This window comes from Pan paniscus, chromosome 9 (assembly GCF_029289425.2).
Source record: "Pan paniscus chromosome 9, NHGRI_mPanPan1-v2.0_pri, whole genome shotgun sequence".
In the NCBI taxonomy this organism is placed as follows: Eukaryota; Metazoa; Chordata; class Mammalia; order Primates; family Hominidae; genus Pan; species Pan paniscus.
Genome location: NC_073258.2, coordinates 62,698,939 through 62,711,032, shown reverse-complemented (window position 1 = coordinate 62,711,032; position 12,094 = coordinate 62,698,939). Strand labels below are relative to the sequence as shown.

General features: G+C 59.0%; 1 protein-coding gene across 9 annotated transcripts in view; it reads left to right on the top strand.

Moving 5' to 3' along the window:
* The window catches only part of SYT7 (synaptotagmin 7), a 65,745-nt gene that overhangs the window by 38,094 nt on the left and 15,557 nt on the right, over nt 1–12,094 (top strand). For 5 of the 9 annotated variants that reach the window (XM_008953864.5, XM_008953867.4, XM_008953865.4 and 2 more), the window contains 3 exons: nt 479–847; nt 4,772–4,894; nt 9,898–10,033. In XM_008953864.5, coding sequence (XP_008952112.1) covers nt 479–847; nt 4,772–4,894; nt 9,898–10,033 — 628 coding nt within the window. The remainder of the gene's footprint in view (nt 1–478; nt 848–4,771; nt 4,895–9,897; nt 10,034–12,094) is intronic. The other 4 variants (XM_008953868.5, XM_003828453.5, XM_008953870.5 and 1 more) reach the window with 1 other exon arrangement.

The following is a 12,094-nucleotide window of genomic DNA, read 5'->3' as shown; positions in this document are numbered from 1 at the left end:
TGTCTCCAAAGGATGCCAGTACTTAGAACACAGAGGCAGACTTTCCTGGTGTCCCCCAGCGAGATAGTGGGAGGGGCCACAGCAGCTCCCTCTACCCCTCCCACTCCAACATGACAGGCAGCCACAGGGCCCAGGGGACCTGCCTTCACCACGCAGCCTCGGCAGCACTCGCAGCCCACTCAGACCGGCAGGGAGGTCGGCCTAGCCAGGAGGTATTCTGGCACTAGCTGAGCCAGGGCCAGAAGGTGGGTGGGCAGAGCCGACCTGGGGCCTCAGGGTGGGCACGAGGGCTTTGCAGCCTCCTGGGCGAGGCAGTGGCGGCGACGGCGGTGGCGACAGCTCCGATGGAGGCCTGGCGAGGTCCGGCAGCGCGCACCCTGCACTGGGGCCTCCTAGTCCTGGCCCTCGGCTTCTTTCTCTTCCACTGTGATCCCTTCATCTGCTTCTCCTTTCTCTCCTCTCCTCCACCTGCCCCAAGTTTCGAGGACTCCACCCTGTCCACGGCCACTACCCTTGAGTCTATCCCCAGCTCCACGGGAGAGCCGAAATGCCAGCGACCCCGCACCCTGATGCGGCAGCAGAGCCTGCAACAGCCGCTGAGCCAGCACCAGCGGGGCCGGCAGCCCAGCCAGCCCACCACCAGCCAGAGCCTGGGCCAGCTGCAGGCCCACATGGCCTCGGCACCAGGCCCCAACCCCCGGGCCTATGGCCGGGGCCAGGCTCGGCAGGGCACCTCGGCCGGCTCCAAGTACCGGGCGGCAGGGGGCCGCAGCCGCTCCAACCCAGGCAGCTGGGACCACGTGGTGGGGCAGATTCGAAACCGAGGCTTGGACATGAAATCCTTCCTGTAAGTCCTCCCCTTGAGCGGGCCGGCCCCCACCTCCCTGACCCAGCCTCCTGCCCCCCAGATCTCCTTGGGAGCAGCTGGTTGTGTGTACCTCCCGGCCCTCCATCCCCTTGGCAGGGTGCCAAGCAGACTTGGCAGCCCCCTCCTTAGCCTCTTGTGGCTCCTGCCTGAAGGCCACCACGGAAGAATTCTCAGCCACCTCCCTATGAGGACCCCTGCCCCCTCAGTGCTCTAGGGCTCAGGGAAGTTCCCCCTAAAAGTTAGGTGGAGACACTGGACAATGCCCTGAGATACATCTCTTCTCCCCAGCTAGTCCCAGGCTGCTCTTGGCCTCTTGGCCAGTCTTCCTTCACTCCTGCGACCTCTCTCCTCCCCCTTCTGCTCCAAAACCCATCCCTTTTACTCATCTCCAGCCCTGCCTCCTCCCCTGCAATTTACTTCTCCCCTGTAACCCGACTCTGCTAGCCTTCTTGGCCCACACCCCTCCCTCCCTCCCTCTCACTTCCTCTATCCCTGTCCCTGCCACCAGCCCTCCCCCATCTCTCTGACCTTCTATAGCCACCTGTCCTCCAGCTCCCGCCCTGACTTCCCAAGTCTCCTTCCTCCAGTAATGACCCATCCCCTGAGGACAAATCTGAGATGTTGCCCCAAAGCTTTAGAAAAGGTTGTTTCTAAATTGGAGCTTTCTTTCAAGTATATAGGTCTAAGAAGTAACAACACACCATCAGTGTCTAACCTTAACCATTCCCACCAGCCATTCGACCACCCCCTGCTCTCCCTGGAGGGGCCCCACCCAGGAAGCCCCCTCCCCAGCATCTCTCTGGACATCTGCCCCCACTCTCAGAGCCTAAGACAGGTCTGGGCTGCCATCCCCAACATCACCCCCCTCCTTTGCCCTAACGTGAGCTTCCTTCCAGGCCCCGGGGATTGTTCCCATCGCCCAGGTCTTCCCTGGGAGCACTTTCCACGGAGCAGGAGACCAGCACACTAAGCCTGGGCGAGGAGAAAGGGAGGAGGAAAGGGAAGCATTGGCAAGATATAGGGATTCTGAAGGCAAGCAAGTTCCTCGGAGCATCCTGTCTCTCCTCTGAGACCTCAGCCAGGGCTTCCCGGGCAGATGGGAGCACTGCCCTGGGAGAGACACCCCACCCGAAGAGGCCCTGCCATGCCAGCTTCCCATACCCGTGCGAGTGGCCCATGGCCAGCAAGACATGCTGCCTGTGACTCTTTGGCAAATCAGGACACCATATTCTCTGGGGCTCTACCCCACTCAAGGACCTGCAGGAATCTAACTGGACGCCTGCACAAGATGAGATGCCCAGAAGAGCCTCCGGTCTTCCAGGTGGCGGTTTGTTTTGGGACAGAGGCTGTGATCCAGGCGTGGATCTTGGAGAGTCGAGGGAATTGGTTCTGCGTGGCTTGAACAGGACTGAGAGCCTGCTGGGCCCCTGCACGTCCTTGCTCCTCCCCACCTCAGACTGTCTTATCACAGCTGTCACCCTACTTCCTGTTCCAGCAGCCATTAAACTGGGCCAGGGGCCTGCCAGGAACCTGGGTACCATCTCTTCCCTGCCTGCTGCCTTCTCAGCTAACTGGGATTCGTCCAGCATCATGCATGCAACAGCATCCTCTGTCCCTGCTCTGTGCCCCAGGACAAGTCTCATGTCCCCCTAGTTGCTGGCAACCTCCAGAGCTCACCTCAAGGGTCGGCCAACTTTTCCTAGAAAGGTCCAGATAATAATTTAGGCTTTGCAAGAGGCATGTGATCATCACATATTCTTTTTTTCTTTAAAACAACCCTCTAAAAATGTAAAAACCACTCTTAGCTCGTGGGCCGTAATTTGCCCCTTGCTTTACAGTTTAGCTGCCCTGTTTCTGAGGCTCTTTACTTGCCCAAACGCTGGTGGCTCCAGTAGAGAGGCAGGTGGCGAGGGTTGTCCCGACGCCCCATGATCCCACCCACCCCTTGCAGGGAGGGCAGCAGCCCTCTGCTTGATGGTCGTGACTCCCCTAACATTGCCAGCCTCTCCCTCCACTCTCCAGCCCCTGCCCCTCATCCTAACCCTCGCGTCCTGCAGAGCTGGAGAGAGTGACGAATCGGGAATTTATGCAGAGGAGCTGTTCTGGTTTTAAGAAGAGAAAAAGGAATATCTGAAAAATGCATTAACTGGGGAAAAAACATGTTGTTTTCACTGAGTTTGCCTTCCCCCCGCACAACTAGCTCCCGAGCAGCCAAATGGAATTTTACCAACTCTGAAACAGTACCGGTGGGCAGAAAACAAAGAAAAGGAGGATTCGTCCTGAGGGAGGGTACGGAGTTGTTTCCCGAAAGTTAGATCCCAGCACAAGGGTCAGCCTGGAGTAACTGTGCCCAGGACCAAAGACGCAAAGACAGGGAGGGGCACAGCAGCCACTTAGCTCCCTCCGTTCACTGAGACCCCAGAGGTAATGTCCCATTTTCCAAGACCCTCGTGCCCTCGCCCCTTACCTCAGAGGCTATTTCTCGCCTGTTTGTTCCCTGTTTGACAACTGCTCTGAGAAGTTAGAGCAAGCTCTTCCTCTGTAAACCTCGCCTCCCTTCACAGTGGTTGAAGTGGTAGACTTCCTGACCCAGCATCCTCTCCCTTCCAGAATATTCCGTCAGCCCTACTGTCTTCCCTTTGGCCCTTCTTGAGACGAGCTTTCCTGCCTGGCCTGTCCAAGAACCCCTCCCTCTCCTTTTGTTCTGATGAGAGGCCCAACGCTGGAGGAGCTCCACAAAGCACCCAGAAAACGCTCGCGGACTCTGATGGTCTTCAGGGACAGCAGGGTCGCCAATGATTCTCCCTTCTCCCCCCCTGGCAAATGCGGGTAACCTCGCAAAGACCCTGGCAAGTTGCCCGATGGTTCTCTGAGAATGCCCCCTACTAAAGGTGTCACACCTGGCCCCATACGGCTGCCCACATGTCCACTCCAAGAGAGTCTCGCCTTCTTGCCTACCCCCTCCCCGTTCAGCCTTGACTGTGCTCCCTCAAAGCACGATCTCTCACTGTAGCCACAGGCTCCCTGCAGTCCTGCCAAAACTTCTCCAGACCTTGCCAAGTTCCTGCACTTTCTCGCCGCCTTGGCTTGTGGTGCCTTCTGGACCTCTTCTCCAATGAAAGGCCCTTGACCTGGACTCAGCGGTGGTGCTCATTCCCTGGATCTCCAGCAAGGAGGACACAGGAGACAGCCACTATGGCCGAGTTGCCATATACCACAAAGGACTTTCATTCTCCTCTGATGGGCTTGTATATCCAGGAGCCGAGGGGAGGTAGCTCCTTAGACCCTACCTGGCTTCAAGGACATCTGGTTGACCATGACACAGCGTTGTCTATGAAGGGCTTCCATAAGGACAGGGTGCAGTGCCCACTGGATTTCGAAACTTTCAAAGCCTGCGCGGTGCCGGTGCAGGATAGTGACGGAGCCCCTCCCTCTTCTCCCAGTGGCCCAGATGGTCAGAGCGAGTCCAGCTAGGCACGCATTAGCAGTTGGAAATCTGTGGGGTCCCAGGGCCTGTGCTCCATTCCCCCCACCCTATCCCCCGTGTTCCCCTGGGACTGTCCCAGCCACAGGCCACCTCTGCAGGCCTCTGCCCAGCCCCTTGCAGTTTAGCTCTGGAGAATCTTGCTCTTGGCTCAGACCAGTGGAGTCTCAGGCCGTAGTCAACTCCCCTCCCTCCCTGCCTCCACTCTCCCCACTCTATCCTGCAACTGTTGACACTGCTGAAGTTTGTTTTCTTTCCTGCAGGGCCAGTTTCTTACACTTTTTTCTTCTCTCTCTTTGTCTCTGTCTCTCTCTCTCTCTTTCTCTCTCTCTCTCTCTCTCTCTCTCTCCTTCCCCCCTGCCCCCGCCCACGGGGCCTCCTCGTTTCACCCTGGCCTGTGGGCTGCCCTCCCCGGGCAGGGAAGGCCGGATGGTGGTGCTATCCTTGGTCTTAGGGCTTTCGGAACAGGATGACTTTGCCAATATCCCTGACCTGCAAAACCCAGGAACCCAGCAGAACCAGAACGCTCAGGGGGACAAGAGGTACGAGCACAGGCGAGGGCCTGCGGCGGCGGCGGCAGAGAAGGAGGCGCGGAGAGGCCGCCTGCCTCGACCGGCCCCGGCTGCTGGACGAGGTGGTGGTGCCTTCAGCGGATGCTGGAGTGGGAGGACAAGCCCCCTCCCCAGCCAGTGCCCTCACGCACTGCCACCTCGGTGGTGTCCCTGGGGTCTGAGGCCACTTGCGGCCATCCTGGGACCATTCTGGATCAGGCCTGCTCTCTGGCATGCTTGCCCCGGCCCGGAGCAAGCGCAGCCTTTTCTGCCCCATCTTCCTGCTTGGCTCCTCTCTGCTGCCCCTCCATCTTTCATCTCTGTCCCCACCCCAACTGGAAATCCCTGTTTCTCTGGTGGTTGGTGGGCGGGGGGGATGTAAGGGAAGGGGCGCCAGCCCGTTCTCCCTCATCCCCACCCCCTCAACCTCCCTCTTGCCTGGAGGTCCTGTTGGGCTGCTTGGCTGATGGAAGAGGAGCCCATGGTGGGAGGGTCTGGGGCATGGGAGAGGCCTGGTGACCAGAAATAACCAGAAGGCTCTCCCCTGAGCCGGGGCACCAGGAGGGAGCTGGGGAGGGCCCGGAGCGGTGCAGGCAGCCGTCCTGAGCAAGGGTGAGGCCTGGCTTTGTTGGGCTCCTTTTCACTGCGGCTGGCCTCGGGACCCTGTGGAGACTGGGCATAGCCTGTGTGGCCACAGCACAGGCCAAGCAGAAGGCTGGTCACTTACACTGCCACAGCCTCAGCTATCAGGAATTCAGGGAAGCATCTCCTACTGTCTCCGTCTCAGGGAGGGGGTGGGGCGCTGCTCATGGGCAAGGGGTAGGGTGGGAGGTCCCAGGGTTCAGGCGGCATCCCACAGCTGGGGCCAGTGGATGCCTGACCTTAGGTTGGGTTGACCACACCTGTGGTTTCCAGGATGAATTAGCCTTTGGGAATCATGGGAGGAGGGCTTGTCACCTTGATTGGGTCTGCTTCCCATCAGACCAAAGGCCTGCAAGGGAGCATGGGGCCTGGCAGCCCAGACATCTGCCTTCCAGCTCTGGTTCTGCTAGAGCCTCATTCTGCAGCCTTGGGCAAGTCACAGCCCCTCTCTGGGTTCTCTGCTCACTTATCTGTCCAGCGAAGGATTGGACAGGCTAACCTCTAAGGAATGGCCCCTCAGGCTCAGATATGCTAAGCTTTTCATGAGGGAAACAGGCCTTTGGGCTGGGGCATGTGTCCTGTGAACTGGGCAGGGACTGTTGGGACAGGCCATCCTGAGGCTCTTGAGAGGCCCCTAGAGGCCAGAAGGGACTGTCCCAGGCTGCTGCCCTGGGCTTGTGGGCTAGGGCGGATGGATAGGCTGAGAGGCAAGATGGCTGGCTTGCCTGTCCCTCTGGTGGCTCCTGGAGACCACCCCTCCCAGTTTCTTCCCATCCCGAGTCCACAGTTGCATGGTCTGTGGTGGGCAAGGCTGAAAGTCCCCAGAGAGTGGGGTCAGGTCTTTCACTGAGTGGCACAAATGGTGTCAGGCGCTGAGCCCATGTGCAGGGGTACTGGAGGAGCGGAGTCTGCCACCCCTGACCCACCTGGGCACTACAGGAGCTGTGACTTCCTGAGCCAGGATCTCAAAGCTGGGCTGCAGGGCAGTCAGAGGGCCACTGGGAGGGCCAGGGGCCAGGGGCGAGAAGGCACACAGGGGGTGGCTGGCGTCCTCTGAACGCCCACTAAGAAGCTGAGACTGGTGCTGGGAAAGGTGTGAAGCATGAGGGAGCAGAAGCAGGCTGGAAACGAGATTTCACATCACCCATGTGTTAATGAACCGGCTCCATTGTCACCCACAGTCTATTTTTACCTCCTTGCCACTTAGGTCTCACTCCATGTTTAACACACCCATCCCTTCTGATCTTCACATCAGCTTGTCCCCTGCCTTCCTGGGAAAGGTGGGTGTGGGGGTGGAGGCCGCGTGCCCTCACCACCACCCAGCCTGACTTTCCGAGTGGACCATGCCATTCCCGCCTCGTCATGCCCACCCATCCTGGAAACATTTCTCATGGCCACTGGGGTGCTTCTCAGGTGGTGGGCTGCCACAGGGGTCCAGAATCCAATGCTTCCTTCCCAGCAGACTCTCCCCTTCCCAAAGCTTGGCACCAGCACCACCCACTGGGCACCTGGCAGCTTAGGGCCCCACCCCTCTGAGCTCCTGGACCCTCAGACCTTGGAGTGGTGGCCTTGGAGCGGCTGTCCCTCCCTCTTCAGCCTTTCCTTCTAGACCCAGGGTCTGCCCTTCTGCCCCCAGGCCCACCTTTCCCTCCCCAGCTGACCCCTTGACCAGATGTCTCTGGAGGAAGGGGTGGTGGCCCTTGGTTCTCACCGGGGAGGACACTCAGCCCCCTTGGTCTGTGAGCAGCAGGCTCATGGGAGACAGCGTCCCGGGAGGAGGAGTGGCCATTCCAGGTTCCAAGCAGCGTGGGAGTGTGTCCAACAAGCAGCAGGAGATGGGAGGGCCAGTCACTGCCTCTGTCCCCACGATTCTTGGTGTCCCTGAAGTCCCCCATCTGGGATCCTTCAGCTCCTGGGCCTCGGCACCACACTTCAGACTGCGCTCCCGGGAGGGAGGGAGGCCCTGGCTCCACGCCCTGCTGCGCCCATTCCACCCTCAGTCCCTCTGCTTGTGTCCACCCCCTCATGCTGTCTGCCATCGTTTCACCACTGCTCTTTGGGATCCAAATGGTTTCCACCGCGGCCCACCCCCACCCCAAGTGGGGGACAGGGCAAGGCGGGGACCAGGCCACCCCCATTGCTCTCCCTACTCTGAAGCCACCATGTTCCTCTGTCACGGTGTGTGTCCCCCGCCTCCTCTCTGCCTCTCCTGTTGGCCGCACGCTCCTCCCTGTCCCCTCGTCCACCCGGCAGCCTTCGCACGTCTCTGACTAACTTTCTTGGCCTCTCTCTCCTTCTGTCTCCTTTCTCCCATCTGCTCCTCACAGGGCTGCCCTGGGCCGGTGATGGGCCCCTCGGCCTCTCCCTCTGCCTCTCTCTGTGCCTCTCGCCTCTGTCTCTCTGTCCTGTGACCTCCGACAGCTTCAGTGGCGCTGACCATCTTTCCCAGGCTGCTTGGCAGCTGTGCCGACGCTGCGGCGTGGCCAAATAACTCTAACGTTCTCATATCTTCAGCAGTCAATCTCACACTCTCCCTGCTCTTCCACTCTGTTTCTAACCTGACTTTACCTCTCCAGCTGTTTCGGGCTCCTTTCCTTCCCCCTGCCTGCCCGTGTGAGCACGTGTCCTCTCGTGTGTGTGTGTGTGTGTGTGTATGTGGTGCGTGCGTGTCCACATGTCCATGTGTGCCATGGCCCTCTGGGAGGGGCGCCCGCGTGTCGCTGGGTGGAGTGGGCGTTTCCGTGTTGTAGAGGCAGGGCCAGGTTGTCACAGCAGGTGTATCGTGCTTCTGATAATCAGGATGTTGGGCCCTGAAACCACTCCCTGCCCTTTCCGTTTCAGTTTGTCTCCCTTCACGTGCACACGTGGCATGCCTGGGTCTCCCCAATGCATCTCCTCTCGGGATCCCTGCGTGCCATCGCTGTATGTGTGTCGTCACTGCTGCTGTGGTTGGCCTGCCTGTGGCCTCTGCCATCCTCTCCCTGCCCCTCTAGATGTCTGTGGGGCTCATGTGCATGTGTGTGTGTACATATGCACACACGTGCGTGTGTGTGTGCGTGCGTGTGTGCGTGTGTACGTGTGTGTGCGTGCATGTGCGTGTGTGTGTGCGCACGTGCACCCTGCTTTGGGATCCTGATGTCTCCCCTCCAGGGCCTGGCATATTCCATGCATGTCTGTCTGTGCCTGTCGTGGTCACCTGTGTGCTGGAGGCTGGTCTCTACCAGAGGGCCATGGCTCATGTCCACCCTCAGCGTGTGGCTCCCAGTTTGTGGCTGTGTGCTCTCAAAGCTGTTCTATTTTAGCCTGTCCTGAGCCTCATGCTACTGGTCCCCCGTCTCCTCCTCCCTACCTACCCCTACCTCTCTTCCTCCTCATGGGACATTCCATCCTGGTCCCTGGGAAGGCTTTTAGTGCCCCATTCCTGACCCCCAGCTGAACGGAGCCTGGGCTCACCACCCAGCCATTGGGTCAAAGAACCCAGCATCCTGGGAACGGCATGGAGTCAGGTACAGACAGGGCTTCTCGGTGGTGCCCGTCTTTCTGTGACCCTGGGTGAGAGCCTTACCAAATGCACAGTCTTCAGCAAGTGGGAGAAGGATGGGAACTGGGGAGCAAGGGGGTGTAGGCTCACCCTATCCAATATGGGGCCATTAAACTAAATGAGCTTACATTCAACAAAATTAAAATTTCAGTTCTCAGCCACACTGGCCACATTGCAAATGCTCAAGTGCACACATGTGGCATGTGGCTGCTCCACTGGACAGCACAAATACAGAACACTCTGTCACTGTGGAGAGTTGTCCTGACCTCACCTGGTCAGTCTCACGTCTGGAGGGTGGGAAGAGAACTCTTGATGAGCCCAAGCAAACACAGGTGGGGCATCTGGGAAACAGACATTCTGGGCGTGTTTGCAGAGGGTAATGACGCGGAGAGGCACCTGGACACACCACACCACGGTGGAGCCTCCCCCTTCCAGGCTGGGGGCGGATGGGATAGAACAAGCCTCTGAGGACTGGGGGCAGTGGCCAGCTCAGAGACCGACTATGCAAGCCAATGACTGGAGGGTGGGGGGTTTCTGGGGAACAGGAAGAATGGGGACACCCCCCAAAATATCCCCTATAGGAGTAGTTAAGCCACAGTCGCCTGGGGTAGAGGCTGCAAGGAGAATGGGCCCCGGGCATGGGTCTCCAGGGAAAACCAGGTGTCCACATGGACTGGAGTACCGCTCCTGCTGGCCCGCCGGGGATGGCAGCTGCTGGGGTCTTCAGAGAAGGTCCTGCCACCCCCCAGGCCGGGGTGCCCAACCCAGCTCACTTCCCAGCCCAATCTCATTTGGACTCCCCTGCCCTCAGGTTGCCTGCAGGAGGGAAGGCGGTGAACACAGCCCCCGTGCCAGGCCAGACACCCCACGATGAGTCCGACCGCCGGACCGAGCCACGTTCCTCCGTCTCAGACCTCGTCAACTCCCTCACCAGCGAGATGCTCATGGTGAGAATGAGGGAGCCTGCGCTGCTCCAAGGAACTGGGCTCGGAGGCCAGGGGCAGGAAGAAGAGGGACGTGTGTGGGAATGGGCAACGGCATGGGAGTGGCCAGGCAGGGAACTGGGTCAGAAGCAGCCTGGAGAGCCAGGCCCAGCATGGTGGCCACTCGGCGCTTGGTGACTGAGCGTCCAAGGCCTGGGTTTGCTTCCCAGCTCTTTCACCAAAATATCTTCTCCATGTCTCAGTTTCTTCCTTTGACAAGTGAAAATAAGAATACCCATCCTGCTTGGATCCCTTTGTGGATTGAGAAGGGGCCAAAAAAAACCCACTCATGCAAGATACTTTCAGGATCCTAGAGGGAAAGGCTGGTGGGCAGAGGACTCAGGGCAGAAGATGTCCCCTCCTGAGAGTGATGTCCCCTTAATTGGAGGTCTGGGGTAGAAGGCCTAGCCCAGTGACCTGCCCCATTCCCATGGCTGGTGGCCCCTGAGAACAGGAGAGCAGGAATCCACTGGTCCCGGCTCCTCTGAGGGGACAGCTGTGATGGGGGCTCCTGTCCACACCCACGCCCCACCAGACGCCACCAACCCTGTGGGATCCTAGTTCTAGGTTGTTTGGCCCAGACAGAGGTTGTGGTTCCCATGGTGCCCCCAGGGGGGCAGCAGTGAGTCACAGCCACTTGCCCCACCTGTACTTTCCAAAGAGGCCCTGGAGGGAGAAAACTGGGGATTAGCTCAGAAGTCTCAGGAAGGCTTGAAGAGGCGATGAGGCTGGGAACCCAGCACCTGCTCTGTTCCTACTGGACTTGACCTGGGACACTTCATCTCCTTGGATTGAACCCCTCCCTTCTGTAGAGAGAAAGAAGTAGGCTTGGGAGCTCCCAGCCCTCCCCTACTGCCCTGGCACCAGAGCCCCCACCCTTCTGCCATGTAGGGTTCCAGCCAGCTCTAACCATCCACCCCCACTGCCCCTTCTAGCCTGGCGTTTCTCAAATTGCTACGTGCACAGGAATCAGCTGGGAACCTTGGTAAAATGCAGATTCCTGGTCAATGGGCCTTAGGTGGGGCCTAAGAGCCTGCTTTTTTTTTTTTTTTTTTTTTTTTTTGAGACAGAATCACTCTGTCCCCCAGGCTGGAGTGCAGTGGCACAATCTCAACTCACTGCAACATCTGCCTCCCGAGCTCAAGTGATTCTCCTCCCTCAGCCTCCCGAGTAGCTGGGATTACAGTAGTACACCACCACGCCTGGCTAATTTTTCTATTTTTAGTAGAGACGGGGTTTCACCATGTTGGCCAGGCCAGTCTCAAACTCTTAGCCTCAAGTGATCCACCTGCCTCGGCCTCCCAAAGTGCTGTGATTACAGGCATGAGCCACTGTGCCCGGTCTATCCTGTGGTTTTCTTGAATCCACATTAGAGCATCAGATTTTCCACATCCTAGATCTGGTCACCTTGGGCCTCCCCACTTCTCCCCTCTCCCCTTCTCCCTGCCCGCCAGGCCCCTGTGTGTCTGGCCCTCCACTGCCCTCCTTCCATCTTCCCCCACCCAGGAAGACTGGCCCCGGCTGTCTTCTCTTCTGGATGGGCCATTGCCACAGCCCACCCTGCCTCCCTGCACAGCCCCTTAATTGGTTACAGCTTCCTGGCAGCCAGGTTCCCAGAAGGGACAGCCCCTTCCCAGCCAGCTTGCCTGCCCCTTGCTGCCCCCAGGGAAGGGCCGACAGCTGCAGCCAGCGGAAGGAAGGGCAGGCCTCATCTCCCTCTCCTGTACTGGGAGGATGCTCAGAGGTGGGAGGGCAGAGTCTAATTGCACAGCTCTGTGCCAATGCTAGGTCGTTGATGTTAACAGCCATGATAAGATAAGCAGGGCAGAATCAGCCCACTGTGACCTCCGCCTGTCCTGGTCTCTGGACCCTGGGCTGTGGAATCTGGGGGTCAAGAGACAAGAGTTAAGCACCCAGAGCTGGCCAAAGAAGGAGCTGAGGGGCAGAGGTGTCTGAGAAGAGGCGAGGCCACACCTGCTTCTGGGCACCTCCTGCCCTGGTATAGGGGTGGCTTGCTGCTTTTCG